Source organism: Wasmannia auropunctata, unplaced genomic scaffold, assembly GCF_000956235.1.
Source record: "Wasmannia auropunctata unplaced genomic scaffold, wasmannia.A_1.0 LD336088.1, whole genome shotgun sequence".
In the NCBI taxonomy this organism is placed as follows: domain Eukaryota; kingdom Metazoa; phylum Arthropoda; class Insecta; order Hymenoptera; family Formicidae; genus Wasmannia; species Wasmannia auropunctata.
The window spans coordinates 1,449,155-1,470,518 of record NW_012026802.1 but is presented as its reverse complement, the minus strand read 5'-3'; the positions used below and the strand labels follow the sequence as shown (position 1 = coordinate 1,470,518).

General features: G+C 40.5%; 1 protein-coding gene across 2 annotated transcripts in view; it reads left to right on the top strand.

The window, feature by feature from the left end:
• The window catches only part of LOC105448219 (pleckstrin homology domain-containing family G member 5-like), a 90,855-nt gene that overhangs the window by 41,365 nt on the left and 28,126 nt on the right, over positions 1 to 21,364 (top strand). For both annotated transcript variants that reach the window (XM_011686678.1, XM_011686677.1), the window contains exon 7: positions 16,714 to 16,959. In XM_011686678.1, coding sequence (XP_011684980.1) covers positions 16,714 to 16,959 — 246 coding nt within the window. The remainder of the gene's footprint in view (positions 1 to 16,713; positions 16,960 to 21,364) is intronic.

The following is a 21,364-nucleotide window of genomic DNA, read 5'->3' as shown; positions in this document are numbered from 1 at the left end:
TATATATATATATATATATATATATGTGCGGATTTCACTCACCTCGGTTATGAAGTCTCGAGAACGAACGACGGCAGGGATAATCTTTGGCGCTATGCCAGACAGCCAGACCGGCCTTAAACCTCAAAGGTTTTCTACTTTCGCGCGCGAGAACCTACAGTATTATCCCTCCATCGTCATCGAATCTTATCGGCTTCAACAGTGCTTCTCAATTTCGGAAAATATATCGGCTTAAGCAGGAGACTCGCCCGCCTGCGAGCTGCGCACGTATTCGAACCCAATTTTCCCGCCTTTCCGAAAATTGAAATTGCTATCCATCATGTGGTATCTATCGCGTACAGGGATACAGTTCTCATTTTTTTTCTTGCAGTCTTCTGTGTATGTTATACACAGTATGGAGATATATTGAGATTAAAAGAAAAGATTTATAGTTGATGTAAAATCTGATTTTTTATTTAAAAAATTATATTTATTTAATTCATAGCCTATTCTAGACAATAATTGTAATTTAAATTTTTAGAGAATTAACAGATTTTTTATTCGATAAAATTACTAAAAATTGCTGCCTTTGTTATAGTCAAAGTTTTTCAAGTCCCACCGTGGCTTACGGTAATTAAATTGCAATGATTACAAATGAAGGTTTCACGAAACAAATACTGTTATATCTACAACATGACAGTGTAAGCGCCACCATACGCCGGAACACTTCGTCATACGAATCCCCCATTGTTGGTGTAACGTTCAGAATAATCGCAGCAGGCGTATTCGTCCCGAGGCAATAAACGATGACAAATCGTGTCGCGGCGACGCGCGCTAATTAGTTCCTCAGAGTAATTACGATCGCGCTCGGAGATACGGCGGGTAACCTAATGAAGCGCCAGTTTACGTTTTGATATACAATTTACCGATTATACGATTACATCGGGCCCTGTATCCTCCCCCCGTCTATCTAATGAAGTTAACAAGTTTCGCTGCATGCCTTCTCCGTGCCAACGTATTTGTGCTCCCCAGTAAGGCGTTGACGAAATATGGCCCCGAGCTACTTGCCTTAAGCTCCACTTATGCAATAGTTTGCTTTACTGCCGCATATCGCGTCGGCCCAACTTCGATAACGCGTAAGCCGCGCATGTACTACGTAGAATAGGGGTAAATATGCCACATATGCATAATAAATAAGATGCTGTAATGCAGAGGATGGTTTGCTCAAATGCGCGTGTTTGCGCGGAAAATGAGAAGCGAGTAACGAAGCTGACCTGAATTTTTGTTACTTAATGAATCTATTTGATCAGTTTTGTGCACACGCAGCTATTTGTCTCTGACTAATTGTCAATTAAGATTATTTGACAATTAATTAACTCTTCCTCTCAACATTTTGAAGAGCAATTTACACATATATATAGTTATCGGGGTATTTAATGCAGACTGTTAAAATTGCCACGTTAATTAATTTAATTAACACGACAGGAGAATCCTGTTTAAATTTTCCTTGACACTTAACAGCCGTTCCATCGACGAAACGTATCGTGTGCTTATTTGAAAATTTACCAGTAGACGCAAGACGGACTCAATCTCGAGCTACGTTTTTGCTACGCCCTGTCGCAAAACGGAAGTTACTGCGGTCGGGGGCGTTTTGCAGCGCGCCCAATTTCTAGATTTAGTGCAGCTGGTGCACACGAGAGAACCTTGAAATTACATTCTCGCTTGTGAAGCTTTCCGTGCGCGGGACGGAGCTCGATATTGTTATACCGTCGGCTTAACGTCCTCATCCACTGTCGGGGAAACGGACGGTTAAACGAGAAGCGACGGGTGACTTATGAGAGTTCTCCGAATATTTCCTATATGAATCTAAACATTAGACAATGTCGATTGTAAATCACGACGCTAAAGGATTACTAATTAAGACAACAATACAGCTCGTGAATTGATCCGATAAAAATTTTTTAATTACCTCGTTATTTAATTATTTTCAAGGAACTCTTAAGTAAGCTTATGATTACAAAAAAAAACGTAAGATCGAAGAGATTTAAATAATCGTATACCTTTTTCTGTTGAAAATGAAGAACGAACTAGTTATAATACGCGCATAAAAGAATGCGGTGAAACTGTACTATAAACTGAATAGCGGGGCAGTGTTCAATTATAACGCTGAGAATAATTGTTCTTTCACGCTTAGGCTAATGTACAGATGAACGAACTGTAGTGGCCCTTAGTATTCCTGCAAGTTATTAAATTCTCAGGAATATCTCAATAGGTTGGTTACCGAGCTCGAAAATTTAGCACGTGAATAGGTTTGCCAGCCTATTGCGGTTTACTGAAGCATCGGACGTCCACAATCTTGGATGATATGAACTAGGTTTATAGGTGGACTATCGAGGCGGTTAATGTTCTAGTCGTGGTCCATTATTATCGGACAATAGGCTGTCTACACATTAATAACGATGTACATTCCAGTGATGTATGAGAGCAAGCGGAGTGAAGCGGCGTATAGAGCGTAAATTATAAGTTTATCGTTTCCAAATCAGTGTACTGTACATGTGTACGCTTATTCGTCGGCGTAAAAGGTCAGAATTGTATTGTTTTTTAGGAAAAAAAAGCTCTTTTTCTTAATCGTTACAATGTACATATTTGTAAAGCAGAGACACGAATGAAATGAAATTTACGGATCTTTCAGGAATGTCGACCGGAAAGCGTTAATTTCGAAACTAAAATAGGAAATGCTTGCGTTGTAGAAATTGTTGAAGCGGAGTACGTTTGCATGCACCGCGAAGTATTACACCCACAGCGAGAATTGGTGACCTGGACAAATTTGGAATTTTAGTTGATTCGTGATTTGTGTGTCCAGTATCCATCTAACGTAAGTTGTAGTACCCGGTGGACCGGAAAGCAGCCCCGTGATTTACGTGCACGCACAATATCATTGAAATTACGGAGTTGTATAAATATATAGCTGTTGCAAAATTTGAATAAAAATTTAATAACTCTACTGAACTTAAATTACAATTTAAATTACAAATTTTTTTTTATTTAACAATATCCAGTTATTTCGTTCCGCGGAAAGAAAACTCGTAAGTTGTCTTTTAATTATGTTTCTACAAACACTTCAGAAATATTAATATTTTAATTAGAACGACCGATACTTTTTTAAAAGTCGGAATATATATCGTTTGTTCTATAAACAACGCAGCTAGTTAATTCATATATAAAATAACAATACATTTTTTGATATTTTATCAGGAAATAAAATATATCCAAGGCTGCTAAAAATGGACGCATTCTCTCTCGCATTTAACTTCAAACTAATTTCTCGGAAATTAATTTTTTACACGGGTCTTTTTGGACACAAACTCTCTCTTATCCTCTTACTTTTTTCTCGTATCTTTTTATGAAAAAATAATTCATGTTTTCGTCGAATAAATTATAATGTTCATTATTGAAAAAAATATATTATACATATATAATATTAAATGCAAATTCCTGCTTTATTTCGTAATGTAACTTCGTTTTTAAAAGTATCAATTTTATTGATTTACCGCAAATTCATTCTTATCCTTGCATTCTCGATGCGATGTTACATACCTATAGATCGAATTATATTCGTCTCGTGGGATTTCTCGCAGTTGCCACAACCGCACGTTCCCCCTCTCGCTTCATCACGCGGATGTTTTAGCGAGTTCGAGAGCGGATAAGCCGAGGTCAGGAGAAAAGGGCCAAAAGTCCACGCGTTCGCGATCTACGGTAAAGTTTTACATATATTTATTCAGCTCGCCGTTCGGTACGAATGCACTTCGGCCGAATGCCAACGCGAACGTCACGATGTTTGGCAAGTTTGTTAAACAGTTGAAGAACAAAGTCGTAACGCGGACCCAGCCGTTTTTGCGCCCTCGTGCACTTTATAATAACTGCGCGGAGATAAACCGACGAAGACTTTGTTAAGTGAATTGTCAAGTAGCTCAGCGCGCACACAGGGCAGAAATTCCGTGGAGATGTTTCACTTAACTTTCGTGGTCCTTTTGTATACGGCTAAAACGGATTGCACATTTTGGTGAGGAAACTTTTGACGAGAGACTGGAAATTGGAAAGTGTATAATAGAAACAAAAGTGTATAAGGTCAGAACAAAGGATTTATCTGTCGTTTATTTAATGCTATTTAAGTCGTAATAATTTTATCGTTAATTGTCTAAAACTTTATTACGCGTTTGAAAAAACATCATGGTTCATATTTATTAGTTTAAAAATTTTATATATTTTTTGAGAAAAACATTATAACGCTTCACAACATATTAGAAAATACTAGCGAATTATATTGATAGTTATTATTCACATTAAATATTAGATATAAAAATTATTATATAATTTTATTCAGTAATTCAGTCCTTTCTTGTATTTATTTTAAATACGTTTTAAATAATTTACATTTAAAAAAGAAATTTTAATTTATTACATTTATATTTTAAAAATCTAAACGCGCGTGCATATTAAACTTAAAAAAAAAACGTAGGAAGCTTAATGCAGCATTTTTATAATAATTCAATAACTAATATTTATTAAATTTCAATTTGATGGAATTGATATAGCACAATAAGTTCGTTTTGAAGGAAACTTTACGAGGAGTCACCGACAAACTTCGAACAATACACAATTAGGCTAAGTGTGATAAATTAGCAATTATAATCGCCCGGGACTATATCCTAATTGCCAACAGCAGCGGATATTACGACATACTTATCGGCTATTATATAGGGTTATAAACTGTCTAGGACTTTAATACGTAACAAATTTTTTCTTGGATAAGGACGAGTTTAATATAATTTTTATTTTTTCAAAATACACAAACGTAACGTATTCATTGTTCTTATATTTACATTAATATGAATTGATATTAATTTGATTTGATATTAATGAAATATTTATTGCATTTAGAAATATATAGAATGGAAATTCTATTTTATTATCCGAAATGAATATTCCATTGATTACTTCCCTCCGCGCGTATTATCGCTTAAATTCAGTATTTATACACGTAGCAGCTGATCAATTTCTTAGTAGAAGTTTCTCGTAAGTTGAATTTCCCGGTATTCATCAATCAGATTCAATTGCTATTCGACTGTCGTGCAACTGTCAGATCTGTTGACTGCAGCCAACCATTTATCATATGCAACTATAAAGCAGCTTAATTTCAGTTTCATTCAAACATGTCGCAAACGCGATCGTTGTCCTAGTTTTTGTTGCTAAAAACGAGGCACGCGAGGTAATCTCCGCGCTTTAACAATCGAGGCATTCATCATACCCGTTCGTTGCGCGACTTTTAATTATTAAATCCGGGCGTGTAGAACTAGAATGAAATGGTATTTTTGAATGCGCATTTAATATTTTTCGTTTTTGATGCCGAAAATAACTTTTATTATTATACATATTTCGGGTTTGTAATGGAAAATATTATTTCACATTGTTTCGCTATGTGGATATCGCTTTCCAGCATTTTTGACTGCTACTGATTGATTAGTTGCTATATATAATGTGCAGAAATGCTGAATCCAAGCGATATTACTCGGAGAGGTAAATCGGAAAAATAATTCATTTGAGAAAATAAAATACAATTATTCTACATCCTGGTACACGTAACAGATACGTGCTGCATTTGTATGTTTTTTTGAAACCTATTAAACGCTATTGAACTAGTCTTTTTCCGGCTTCTGCTGCATTGTTTTCGGTGCAAGCGTTGACTTGATAGATGGGATCGATACTATCCTATTCGACGTAACGATGTTTTACGCGCCATTCTGTGCCGTCTAGAAATATATCCCGGGTATTAATATCGCGAAGCGAACCACCCGGTTCCACCCGAACCTCTTCGTAGTTTCGAGACGCAGTAAAAGATGCCAGTAATGCATTTCCTTATCAGCGCACCGCGCCGAGAAAAGCACGTTGCCACACCAATCGAAACTTTCCCCGCTATAATATTGCCTCGGGCAAACTTTTCCCCTCAGTGCACCTGTTTTCTTTAAGTGATTCTCCACATTGCAAACTTATACGTACCGGCACGGTGCGGCGCACGCACGTATACGGTAAATATATACGCGATCCGTGATACTAGCAAATTCATCGACACTTCGATGCATCGCGCGCTCTCTTTGCTACGTGGAATGCAATTTTGCGCGCGTCGCAATTTTTTCGATACATTCCCGTATTTCGAAAGTTCTCGCTAAATATCCGGAAAATTTTAATGCATAAAATTCGCCGAAAAAGTTTTAACATACAGCTGATAATCTCGGATGTAAGATTTAATAATTTTATAAACGGCCACCAAATTAATCTTCAACTACAATTTACTAAATTATTCACTAAAAATTTAATGAATTTGTGATGAAAAAATATAAAATTTAATTTAAAAAAAATGAAATCGACAGGAATTAGATCCTTTGCAAATTTTATGCAAATAACGAAGAAAAATTATTGTGCAAACAATACACATCTCGGTATTAAAAATTACGTGGTAATTGAGATTCATTCAATCTTTCTCCCAATCCAAATTAAATATTTCTGATCATTTTTATCGTTCTATTTTCGGCGTTCAAAACACGTACAAAACTTTCGTTGTTCAACGGTGGTCGTTATGTTCTCTAATAATAAACATTTCCGATCGCGTTGAGATGCATTAAAAGTTAAACAGCAAGGTTTTCGCGAAGTTTGGAGCACGTTCTCTCATGTTTCCCCTCGAAGAAGCGAGGAGACTATTGCAATACAATTTATTTCCTGTCGTCCCCCGTAAACATGCTGACTGTACCCGAACTACGCCACGAATAGTTCGTTGAGTTTCGTTATAGTCGCAGATAACGCGAAGAACTTGGTTCATCTTGTAATCGAGGAGTTCGGGTCGAGAAGAAAATTTCATGAAGAAGTACATTTCTCGTTACATATAGATATATCAATTCGTAGATACGCCAAAATACATCGATCTTTGCGGATAAAAATAAGAGTATTAGAGAGAAATATGACAGAGAGTGTAACAGAGAGATATATACTTAATAAAGAGTGGGCCTTATTTCCCCAAATTTTAATTTTCATATTTAATTAACGATGTAATCACTATCGGATAGCCGGATATCAGTTTTCTAATTTAATAAAAGTGACATTTATGAAACTGTCTATTCTGTAGATTCAAAACCGAAATGTCCGCGTCGTCTGACTGATTTTCTAAAGCTGATCGTTTTTAGGAAGAAAGACAGATCTGAAGAACATAAGTACCGAAATACTCAAGCGCCCTTAATTAATACGACATATTATCACAAATGATGAAAACGATGCAACGAGACGCACTCAGAGTGCTTCAGCAGCTTATGCCAGCACAGGACAACGCACAAAGAGCCACCGCTATAAAGCCTCTCTCAGTCGTTCACTGCAGACACAACAGTGCGCAGTAATGATTTAAACCGCAACCCATCAGCGTTTCCGCGAACTTAACAGTAAGCGACGCGTTCCTGTTGTCGCTATACAACCAAGAACGAACGGCCGCGTTTTGCACTTTGATATGCATATTTATAAATCTCGTTTCGCCGGGGCTGCGACGATTGTTCTGCGATAATTAAGAAAAAATAACAATATGTAACATGAGAACAATGACGCCGTAGCGAAAATAACGCAAAATTGTGATAATTAATTAAACAACGTTTATGACTTCGTTGTTGGCCGTTAAATTGAAATTAAATCACAAAGAGTGGGGTTAAAATGTAATGACGGCTTCTCTCGGTGGCAATTAGTTACTTTTATCTTTATAATAATTATAATAATATAATAGCGTTATATCGTGATGGTTATTGTAACGATGGATATATAATTTAAAAACTTATAATGAAATTATTCGGTAAATACCAAGAGTGCAGCGCTGCCCTGGACTTTGCCCTTTCCCCAATCGCGCGAGAGGATCCGAAATATTTTCAACCTTCTGCACAAAATTGCGCCGTACACGAATCGTGGACGGGTGACACTCGTTAGCGCGCGACGCGCTTCTCGCTAAATTGACAAAAATCAGACCCTCGCCGATGAACGAACGAATGGACGGTCGCCGTTTATGGAGCGTTTTACGGAATGCGTGATAAAATCCGCGTGTGGTTCGACGCCGCGCAATTAGTTTCCATCCCGGCCCGCCCGGGCCGAGGCTCTTCTCTCGCACGGGGAGACCGAAAGTTCCACTGACATTCGGCCGTCCGACGTTCACGACGCAGCGTAACCGCCCACACGCTCGATCATATCGATTTCGATCATTTCGCCGTTCGTTTGGCCATCGCGCGCCGTTACCACTGCCTCTCGATTTGATATATTATCGCGCCGGCCGATAATCTGAGATACTTAATGGCGCGTATGTACATACGCGGGCCGGACGTGGGCCTCGATAATTCATCAAACCGCAACTCATTATCCGCGCGTTATCAATTTTCGCAACGTTTTCAATTTTCGCGTTTCTGCTCCAATCGGTATCGGCTGATCGTGGTAACGATAGTATTTCGCGCTCGGCGCTACGTAACGCCTCTGTACGATTCGCATTTGCACTTCATTTACATTTATACTTAGGTATGTACATAAAATGATTTGAGAAAGAGTTTAATTCGTCCGCTTGAATGAACGCGCGTCCGACGTTCTGCTTCCGGCACGGAGAAAATTTTATAGCAGAAATTACTATAATACGATAGGAACCATTAGATAATTATAAGTTTAAATGCTGTAGCCATTTTTTTTAAAACAATAATGCAGTGTAATTTTTTTATACTTTCTCATAGTAAAAATTTTTATATTACAAAGGCAAAACTTATTGGATAAAAGTTAGTATTGTAAAGATAAATAAAAAATATCTTCTGAGTAAATTTTTGCATACCATAGTAAAAATTAGTAAATTAGTAGTGAAATAGTAAAAACTCTTCCCACTATAGAATGTGGCTTGAGCGCCGGTTTCACAAAAATTACTGTATTTATGACAAAAATTAGTGTTGACGTAGTAAAAGTTATGTCACACTGATGTCTATATACTTTAATCGTGGAGAAGGATTTTTAAATCTGTTGTTTTTGATTATGTTTATTTTGTCATGGAAAATAATCACGTTCGATCGATAGAACAGACGACTTTAGGATCGCCTTAATGTAAAATTTTCTCCGTGCAACGAAGCGTCTGGTATTCTTTACGCGCGTGATTATAACAGCTCGCGCAAATGAGCTGTCGAGTTACACGCGCCTCTATTTCAGAACTCGATTAATTCTCATTCGAGGAGGAGCATAATTCCATCTGGGACGGGCGCTTAAGTGCCTATATACATATATAGAGCGTATATAGCGATTTTGCGCCACGCGCGCGCCAAAGCGAGGCGAGAGTCGCAAAAAGCGCGACGAAAAGGGAAAATGGAAACGGGAGTACACGGGGCGTGCGAAACAATATAGCGGAATAAGAGAGAGAAAGGGAGGACAAATGCGCGGGAGAGGTCAAGAAGGGATGACAGTTAAGGGCGTACTGACGTTAATGGTCAATTTCAGCGAACGGATTTAAGGGAGCGAACGACATTTACTCTACGCAATCGTGCCGTCGCGACGGCGGAAGTCTGCAATTAAAAGTGGGGGCTAAAACGAGGAGGGGGGAGGGAGGGAGCTCCGCGAAGACTCGTGCCCGACCTTACCCTTCGAGAATCCTCCTGGCCGATTACGTCACGAGTGCTGCCGTGTTCCCCGGAGAATGGAACTCGCGTACACCAACTATGTGACAGACGATGACGCGATTCAATCACAGCGAGAAAAACGGGATGTGTTTTGGAAACGTCATGGAGCTTTGTGCAATTTTCGCAGTAGATTCCTCTTGAAGTTCTTTTATACAAGTTGTATTTGTAGATAGAGGGCTTCTCGCTTAATCACGTGGCTCAGAAAAGCAAACAAGTATATCGGAACTTTTAACTTGAGGTAGGCGTCACTTCAAAGGAATTTTAATTTCAGTCGTCGCGTTGACGAGACGTCCAATTTGGAAAAGTTAACAAAGTTACATTGACTTCTTAATAACGTCCTGCCCGGCGCCGCGGCGCCGCTGAACACACTCTAGATGTAAATCAGTAAATATGAAATATCTCTTTCTCCCATAATTATAAGACGTAGGTATTATCTGGAATGTTCTAATGATGAGCGTTTTATCTCGTGATTGTCACGTAACTTTGCGCAATCGAACGTCATCGGCGAATCGCGGGGAGGAGGCGTCCGAGCTTGCCGATTTAATTTCCGAGATCGCGGGCACCGTTTCATAACCGAATTTACGCGAGCGCGAAATCTCGTCGCTCTCCGTCCCACCCGATCCAATTAGCCGTCGCCGCCGACCTCATTTGCTCTACTTTAATTACGACCTTCGTTCCGGCGACTCCAAGCTGATGAAGAGCAACGTTGTCGGCAAACCTGTAGTGGCCGAAACTTCTTCTGGTCTTTGAATTACCATCACATTCGCGGATTTTTTTTTTAACGGAGTTAATATCTACCATTAAAATAGAAAATTAAAGGAATATGAAAAATTAGAGCTACCGCTGCTGCCAGGCGGGGGCACAAATGATAGCGACAATTTTAAGCCGGCGAAACCAGTTTTTTTAATTTAGTGGATGAATAATTATTTCTAGTAAGCTTACACAAGTATTTTTCATACTTTTTTTTAACATTGTACAAAGTTTCGCCTTTCCTTGCTAGCGATTGCATATTTTATTATGTTTAATATTGAGGAAAGCGTTTTAGATTCTTGTTAAAGTTACTGCTCAGAGTTAGCAAATATTTCATCGCTGCTACTTCGATCTTTTCCAGTTTGCCTTGTCGCTAAATATACAACAAGAAATCACGTAATTATGTTGAATTATAAAATTAAAAACATTTCGTTTTGAAAACATTTATAATGACGTCTGCAGTGTACTAATTAATATTTATGTATTGCTCACCGTTTTGCAAATTTACCGTGTCAGGTACGCTGAATTATTTTTTCCCCTGCAATTCGTGTGACAAAACCAATCTCGATCTTTCCATATGCCGCTCCAAAGATTCGATTTAACGTCTGTCACGTTTAGACGGTATTGACGTAAATTGCATTGCCTGTTCACGCGGCCGCGACAGCTTGTAAATAGCGCGTAATAATCTTCGGCCGGAAGGAAAACGCATTGAAATGTACGATGACGCGAAAAACCGCAAGGATGCATCTCCGTTATCGTCGATTCCTCAGGACTCCAGAGGCCGATGGGCGGAAGAGGCCGGCGTCCATATGCCAGTCGCAATATTAAACTTAATACACGGCGCATTTAACCACCGGGCAGGGCATTCCAAGCCACCCCATTAAATGCACCGTTTTCTGGGTTAACGTTCTCGCCAGGCTATACGCAACACATTCACTTTACGACTAATATCGCGGATCATTATTGGCGATGTTTCTGATATTAAGGACAAGTTTTACGGGGGCCGCCCCCGCGAGCGAGGCTCGCGCATTTGCATTTTAACAGCCGTGTGGGCAGGCATAAGGGACCCGCGAAAAAGAATGTGCTGCAGCGCCGCGGCGGTATCGCGCAGCCGTAATCTAAAATGGATATTTCGCCGTTATGAAGGTCGACAGTAGTTCGCAGGCATTATAAGGCTTGCGCGACGTTTTAAGGCGTCTCGTAAAGGCGGAATTAAAAATATATCGCGTCACAAAATAGTGGTTATAAAAGAGTTGTATTCTACGAAAGCGATGGATGTATCGTGCCGGGGTGCCGGCAGATATGATTTGTTTTTCCCATATCCGTTTTTATTTCGCGCAGATGTTCCTCTATTCCCCTTCTCCCCTTCCCCGAAGAAATCCGAATATATCGAACGTGCACGTTAAATCGTTCACGCTGCATCTTTGTCGAGGACGACAAACCCCTCTTTTCCTCGCTGCAGCTACGCAGCCTTGCTGACCGCGCGCGTGCTTCGAAATTCGGAAATCGGAAAACGTTTCACAGCCCGAGAACTGCGAAACGCTATCGGAATCTGGGAGCGATTCAATTCTCTCTGTAATACTAATCGATAGGGGCTCGCATTCGAGTGTTTCTGGGTAATTAATCATCCGCGTTGAACCACGTCGAATCGACGATTTCAGCGTTAACGTGAGGCGGTACAGCTGCGATCTTACGCGATATTGTGAGATATTTACGCGATTTTATGCGACCCGCCGAGACTTGACGTGGATTGATTAACCGAGGGGTGTTAATTAATGAAATCTTCATTTGATCGCGTGGAACAACGCCAGTTTCGACTTCAGATAGGTTATCCTCGATCGCGCGGGAACCCCGCGCGCTCGTAATTGACGCCGGAATTCAGAGCGGGAATTAAGGGATTCAACAAATTGATAAAGACTACGACAGATACAAATGAGCACGGTGTCTTCCGGATAAGAAAACATTCTCAAACGGAGACAGAATAATCGGTCGCGAATAATTACGAATTCCGTTAGGCGAGATGGTTCGTACTTTCGCAACGTTTATTGCGAGAGAAAAGAAACGCGAAATCCAAACGTGAACTACATATAAATGCAACTGCGAGGGAGGAAAAAATCTTCAAAAAAAAAAAAAGTATCAAAGGATCTACGGTTCGCGCACAGAGGCGAAACGCTTCGCTCTCGAATTCAGATTCTCGAATTGCCCCAGGAAATAAAAACGACGTGTAATATCGCGTTCTTGCGAATAACTTGTTCGTTTTTAAAATATACCGGAAAAGATATCGCGTGTCGTAACGCGGAACGAAATAAAGATCGACGTCGCGTATCGCACACGATTTACGTCGGAGACGCCCCTGCAGGACTCGCCTGCATAAAGTGAAATAGATGGAAGCGGCCGGTATCGGCGAGAGGAGGCGAGGAATCATACAGGACGATTTAATACGCGTTCCGCATATGACACTCTCGTAAAATAAAATACGTTACGGTCCTTGGAGAATTCCGCAGGATAATATAAAACCGAAAGTGCGCGCGCGCGCGCGGATATATATCATTCGTTCGCGACGTCACGATAAATCCGTAGATTGTCAGAATCAGAGAGTGCGTTAAAATCAAGGAAAATGGGACGTTTCGAGAAATTCCCGAAGAATTGTCGTGGAATGGCGATAAAACGAAAGATTAAGTTTAAAATGGAGCGCGCGCGGAACAAATGACGTCTTCGGATTAAATAGATCACTTTAAATTGTTGATCCTTTTATGCCGATTCTTTCGTGATCACCGATTTATTCATTGATTACTATTGAAATTGTGTTCAGTTCGAATGTTTTATGTGTCTTTGTTATAATCAATGAAGGCTAGCGCGCGATTACATAAGTCATATAATCGTCACTTGTGGATTTTGGCAAACCTTTTTTTTTTTAAATTCTTTATTAACGTTTATAAACCGAGGCCAAGAGCCTGAGAAAATATTAACCTTGTTTTTAAAACGTATTTTTATATTTTATGTTTACATCTCCCTCTCTTTTATTTATAGCCGGCACAGTTTAAAAATTCCAGTTTAAAAATTACTCAATTGCGCTTTCCTATTTTTAGAGGAAGAATTCCATAAGCCACGCGCGGAATGTACACGGGATCTTATTTATATGCATGAACGTGTTTTTCGGGATACAACATATTGCGTATTTTGCAAGCGCGGCATCCTCGAGGATTACGAGGAAGAAGACCTCCCGCAGGTCTCTCTGCGATGACCGGAGGAACGAGCTCCAATATATCTCGATGATCGTGGCGGTGCATCGAAATTCACAAACCCTCTTCGGCTATACATACAATTTTCATCTCGCGCGCCTTCCCTTTCATTGCGCCACCGCGACGACACACTACAGTGACGACATTGTAGCTGCGAATCCCTACGAGATCGAGGGTGGAATAAGATCGAACGATCAAAGACACCCAGGGATCGGCTCCGACCTGTCGATGGATAAACAACACGTATACATCAGAGTACGTACATGCGACGAAAGTGTTGGCGCGTCCTCGACACCGTTGCGCGAGGGACGTAATTGAGTTTTCTTCTCGAATTCTACGAACCCGCTCTTTCTCCATCTTTTCTTTTTTTTTTTTAAGAGTCGGTTGTTGTCGTACGTACTCCATCTTTGAAACGTCATTAAGAAATTAAAAGAGAGAAAGAAGGAAAGAAATAATCGGAAAAGTAATCGACGAGCCGATTTTTCGAAGCAAACCTTAGATTGGAACCTGCAAGGTAGGAAAGAATGAGAGGACATTTAAGACAATGCGATCCTCGAGCGCAATCATGATCCGCGCGAGTTATTTCCTGCGATATTGTCATCGGGCTATTATCGAGCAGCTTGTTCCCCACCGCGTAAATCGCTTCGAGTGCTTCCATCAGTCAAGATGTAATTGTGCCTCATGGAGCCTTTTATGGCTGAAAAGGATTCAACATGACGACGCACTCTAGATTGTTGTAAATATCCTGTTTTCGCCCTAAAACGCCCGAGATGTGTGTAACTCAATCTCGACCTGTCGAATGAAACGGCCGTTGTATCGCTCGCGCGGCAGAATGGGATTAATCGTGGTCACTTTAGAAATTGGGACGATCCGAACATAATGGGGGAACCTCTCGAGAAATTCAGAATGATAATCAGATTTATTCGTCCGATATATTTACGTACGTTGAATTTTATCTTCTGCTTTATTAAAGTGACGGACGTTTCTACTCCCGATTTAATAAATTATATTTTAATCAGTATATTTTTACGAAATCTCCCTTTTCTACACATGGATCAATTTAAGTTTCCTTATCTGTACATGGATCAGATTTAAACGTCACGTCACTTCAATTCGTTATTCATTTGGAGTTTTTACACCGACGGATACGTCAGAGCGGCGTGTAGGGTTTTTGGAAGTTTATCCGTTATATAATTTATTATTTATACGGATATACGGCATCTTAGGATGCCTACAACAAACTACCTCGGAGATAATCGAGCATCGTTGTGCAAATTATTTATAAAGGCGTTCGTGTGGGTAGGAGTAGCATCTCGCTATTTTTGGATAAAACCGTAAAAGTTGTAAGAGTTTTCTGAAGAATCATTTGTAGGATCGAAAGCGTATTATTCTTTCAGTCGAGTGAGTCTTCAAAGTGATTTGAGCGAATGTTTTTATAGAGAAAACATTTTCCTCAAACTGTTTAAAATGGATAGTTTATCCTTGCGTTGCGCATTGAAAATGCTATTTCAAGATTTGGTTAATATTTATATAATATCAAAAAGCACAGCGATTAATCTTCATTTTTGTCTTTCTTTTTAAAAATATTTTAAAATTAAAGGAAAATATTATTTTTATAACACGGTTTTTCGTTTAATGGAACATGTACTCGAGAACTCCGATCGATCACCTAGGAGTGAAGAATTTCCAAAGAATGATTATACTATATGTACATTTAAACATTGTGCAATTTACATGATTCGTCCGTAATTAACGTAATTATTTTTAATTGGTCTTGCAAATGATTATTACTTTCCCTAACTTTAAGTTTAGGCTGCAGTGACACGCTTAGCTTCTCGTTGTAAAATTAACACTCCAGTCATGCTTTCCATCCTTATTTCCAACGTCATCTAAAGTTACACGTCGTGTGAGAATTACCTCACTTAGAGCCATCGTATGCAAAATGTGTCGAAAACTTGTCTCTGTCGTGTGCTCCAGTGCTCATTCAATTATATTTCATACATTTTGTCGTCAATGAGGGAGAGAGAGAGAGAGAGAAACCAGGAGAGAGGAATCCTTTCGAAGAAACGCGTCGCGACGGTAAGTTATTGCGACGAGTGAAGGGAAAAGGGCGAGCACAGCACAAGTAAATCGTGATAACGAACGACGGGAATCCCTCGAGGTACAGCATGGGGGATTGATTCCACGCATAAATCGATCGTCCGGTGACCCCGCTTCGTCCACGCGAAGGTTTCCCCGGGATTTATCTCCCAGGAAGTCGGCCCGTTCGGCACGTTTACACGCCGCCGCGCCGCGGCTTCGTTAATGCCCGACCGGCCGATGTGTCACCCTCTGCTTCGCTCGCTCGCCCTCCTCTCAGACGCGTCTCGCGCGCATACCGGTGCACATTTGATTGCGGCCACAAATTTGTTTTATTGTTGGTCGTTTGCGCGCGCGTCCGCAATAACACGGATCGCATTATTCGTGCTCGCAATTCCGAGGCGTTCGGCTTGATCCCCGAGCGGGTAATTGGAAGATAATTGCGGAGGGGAGAGTTAGATGGAACGCGAGATACTTGTGTGAGATTGCTTGCTGATTGAGTGATAGATGAGAATAATTTATATTATGTTCTCTGTTTATGAGTTCTCTGTTTTATCTTTGAAATGTTAATCATGTGTCGAGTGATATAATTCTGATGAAAAGTGTTTTCTTTTTTTTCTTATTTTTTTTTGTACAGCAGCGAGGCTAAAAGTATCGTATCAAATCTGAACTTTATTTGTTATATTAGACAAGTATCGCAAGTAGTTTTGAAAAAATAGGCGAAGGTTTAGAGATAGATTATTTAAGATAACGATTTTTTACTCCAAAAGAGACTAAAAGGGAGCCTCTTAGTCAGAAAGCTTTTAATACATTTAATCTAATTTACTAATCGGTATGATGCAGTTAACAATAAACAACGAAACGCAGCACACGTTTCTCATTTAATCGAGAATCAGTTCTCAGGGTACTTTTTTTAACGCATGAACGACTCTTTGTCGTTGCAGGTGCGTTCGAGGTCGTTGACGCAGCTGGACTCCTTCAGTGGCAGCATGCTGGACACGGGGGAGCATCATCCGGAGGACGATCCCTCGCAGCAGCAGCCCCCTCACCTGCACCTCTATCAGCAGCCCCCTCAGCCGCAACACCACCCCCTCGGCATCGAGTGCAACCGGATTCGATTTCTCGCGCCGAACGCGACACCCGCCGAGATCGCGAACGCCAATCGCCGGCACAAGCTCTCGCGATCTCAGGTGAGTTCTTATCGACAAATATATTCGATGCCTCTCTTCAATGTGTCACCGCCGGAATGATTCGTGACGTGGATTTCGCCACGCTTATTTTCCGGTGGAATATCTGAGTGCTCCTTCTGGCAGATCCCTCGCTTCCTTTTCTCAATTCAAGCTTCGGCGAATATCGCCGCGGCTTTTGTAATATAATTTGTAACAAAATATTCCTTGCAGTCTCTCTTCCCCGCGTTTTTTTGTATTTTTTTAATGTTATTAGCATATCGCTTTTAATTAAAAGGAAGAAACTTTTGAATTTAGTCTCCGCAGAAGTATCAAGAGCGAGACTTTTTCCTCCACCGAAAACTAAATGCATACCACGGTTTTACGAAACGGAGGAAGTTTCGTTATTAAATAACTTAGCAATTAGCTCCGAAGTGCGTTAAATTTCCGTTGAAGTAAAGTTATTTCAAATTAAATCTAGAAGTACTAGATTCTGTTGTGGATTTACTTTTATGAAAGTTTTAAAGTCGTTTCGTTCTTCTTTCTTTTTTTTACGCTCACATAGTTAACAATCGTTCACATTTTAATCCACCTTAAAATCTGCCGAAAAGAAAAAAAATCGTTTTATCGTCGAGCTTTTCGACGTGAAATATTGCGTAATCACAAACGTATATGCGTATACGCGCGAGGGTCGCGCGCGTATGCAACGAACGCGAAATATTTACGCCACATTTGCTCGAGAGTGATAGAGGGAGGAGAGAGGAGGAAAAGAGGGAGAAGAGCATGTATATCCGGCGTGAAAATAAAGGGATCTCGCGTGCGCGAGAAGTTCGATATAACGAGAGAATTTTCCACTTTATCCGCGGATTTCGCTTTATCCCAGCGCGACGAGCGAATAAAACGGATAAAGTAAAACGCGGGCTCCCGTCGCATTGTAACGCGGACGTCGGAAAGAAATGTAAATGTTTCCCGTGTCCTTCGCGCGCCCGTTTGCGGGATCGGACAGAGATGTATCTTTCGTCGTTCCGAGCACGAGTTTCAGGCCGAATGATCGAACGGGAAATGCGCACGATGAACGGCGCACGAAAATTACATGCAAACGCGATGAAACGCTGCAATATACTTTCACTTCGCGTGCGCTCCCGTCCTTCCGCCAATGTAACAGTAAATTTCGTACCTGATAACCGTAACGCGATATTCACCGGCAAGCGGAACTGTATACATCTGTACATATCAAAACGCTCGAGGTTGTCTGCCACTCGATACGCAGCGGTTCGCGTTGCAGCACGCATATTTCGACGTATGGCACATGCAGTTCCCAGTTCTCTCAAGCAGCGAATACGGCCGGGCGAGAGCCGGGCTCGATTCTTCATGCTATTGAGAGATGCATCCGACGGTCCGGGCCACGCGCTTTCGGTAGAGCGTCTCGGACATGGTCCGAGAGGTGCAGCCACCCCCCCCCCCATTTCCCAAATGGAGATCCCATGTACACTCGCTGAATCCGAAATGAGACCGGATTGAACGCGCGACTGGACAGTAATATGCAATTAACGATCTTTCAATGGGCCATCAATATTTATGCCTTTTTAAATCAATATAACGCGTATTCCGAGCGTGTAAGTAACACGGAAGCGTTACCTTTTTCCTAGCCGACATGAAGTACACGCAATTATTTTGCGCCCCGCGTCGAGTGTCGGCGAAACTAATTTCCTTCTCCGGGTCGACGATAAAAGAATGGTGTAGAAAAGCGTTTATTGTAATTTACCGTAATTTAGGGTGTTACAGAGGTCGTATCTACGTCGCGGATCAGCGGCATTTTATCGCCTTAATCAACATTATTTTATTTTCCGAGAGAGAGAGAGAGACTATTACAGCGATTAGCATATTTTTTTGCGTATTATCGCCGAGCCGATCTTCGTAAATTAACAGGCAGATGATGCAAATGAAAACGTTAGCGTCTTTATCGGCGAGAAAGAGATAAATGTATAAATTTTTTTAAAATAATTCTCTTCTTTATTTCCAAACATTATACACTTTATTGCACAGTATTATTTATGATGAATAAAATCAATATTTAGTATCATAGGAAATTTAATATTCAAAATACTTCGGGAAAGGATGATTTCTTTGAGGAAGGTGATTCAGACAAACGAAAAGTTAAGCGGTAAAAAAAATATCCTACAAACATCACATCGAAATTTAGCGAAACAAAATGGAAGGAGGCTCAAATATTTTTTTCAATCATTTATTACGGCTGTTGTACGGATGCAAATCCACCGTGGAAAAAAAATTCTTCGTAGCGCTTGTATTTTATATGCTAAACAGCAATCTGGTAAACATGCCTTTCCGAACGGAATTATACATATTTGACTCCGCAATTAGATTCCGGGATTAATAAGTACGTCAAGTCACACGGTTGCAATATAGGAATTACAAAATGCCATTCGTTAACAAGAGGAGATAATCAAACTAACTTTAATTGCACGTGGGAATTGTTCCGCGTCGCTGGCAGTTTCTGACATTTCATTATATCAGCCGGCCTGTTGTCATTTTCTTGCGGTATACGCTAATGCTGCGCATAAACGTCACCGGGTACATCCATAAAATTAATACGTCAATTCGCATAATCCCGCGTCCGTGTATAACAATCACGCGAACGCGACGAGATTACATTGCAAAATGGAACAAAGCTTCCTCCGTCCAGCGTCCGTGTAATCGCTCGCATCGCCGTAAAATTTTTGCCTGCTATTTCGCTTCACCTGTCTCTCTCTCTTTTTCTCTCTCTCTCTCTCTTTCTCTCTCTCTCTCTCTCTCTCTTATCTCTTATCTCTTTTCCACTCTGTGAGAGACGCCGCTTTTGAGCGATACAAAAAACGTCTTATCTCGTTCTGCCAACCGGGCGTTAATTAATTTGCGCAATATTTTAAACTCCCACTCTAAGTAAGTACTTTTATCGATTCTTTTTAATTTCGCAGCGACTGCCAGAGTTATCTCTTACTTCACTTTATCTTCCCTTTTCTTCCAATTATAATAATAAATCTGATATTAAAATATGAAAAAAAATTAAGGAAAGGGAACTGTTTATTACTTTTGAATAATCGAGAAAAACACATGGCTCGTTATTATATTCCTTGAATTTAATCGTTACATTTGACTCTTGTTATTTGCGGGGAAAAAATTTTTTTTAAGAAACCAGAGAAGAAATTAGTGTTTGTCAACGACAAATCTTAATTACAGTCCTCGTTTACTGTTCTTTGCTTTATTCTCGCGTACAATTTCGCATAACGTCCGCCGTAGGCAAACATTGTCGCCATAATTCACTCGACAATTCGAACAGCTTTGTACACACTCGGACGTGTACACGTGTTACTATTTCGTTTACATCGCGCCCGTGGCACGTGAATAATTGGAATTTAGTCGTACTTAGCGCACAAGCCGCACTAAACGTACGATCAATCGCCGTCGTGCGCCCGATATTCAGTGAGTCGTCCCTTACGAGGGGAAACCGAGCTTCTTTGTGCTCGCCCCTCGGCGAGCGAGTAGCTCGGAATACGAAATCCGTAGACATCCGGAGGAGCTGCTGTGCGCCGGGAGCGGCGAGAAAACAGGACGAAACACGGAATCGCTATTAGCCGGATCCGGTTTTGTAAAACTGCTGGTATTGTGTGTAACGCCGGACATGGAATGGTCGGGGAATACGCGCCATCGTTGCGAAATACTTGATGAAACACCGTAACACACAGTTACAACCGGTTCACTATACAGTTCCAACGTGAGATTTTGTAATAAAATTAGAACGTACATTAATTTTCGACGTAAATAAACATTTAGCGCACGCGTAATACGCGAAGTAAGACTTATCAGTACAAAAATATACGTGCTAAATGCATGCGACAAATTTTAAAAGTGGCGCGAGACCGCCAATCTATTTCTATATCATCTCTATCGTCTAATATGCATGACCAGTCTTACAATCTGTTGCATAAGCGCAGCTCCGAGTAGGAGCTTACGCGCATCGGTTAATTATATAAATATCTAATGCCGAATGTGCGATATTAACGAAGCTTATAACGTCACCGAGTGAGCAGCTGGCGCAATCAAAAATGTATAATGGACACAAGAGAATTTAAACACAGTGTAAATCGAGCATTAATAATGATTTGCGAAACGCCGCTGTATATTGGTCCAACGATATTTATGTGGCCATTAATAACCATCGTTGTTTATGTGGACGTTAATAACCAAACGCCGAGCACAATCGATAATTATCTTCGCTACATTTTTTAATCTAATTTAGATAATGAAATTACAGTTTCGAGTATGCGGAAATAACCGCATAATTTTCTCTCTCTCTCTCTCTCTCTCTCTCTCTCTCGCTCTTGCTCTTGCTCTCGTACGATTTTAGATAATAAAATGGATTACGTGCTCA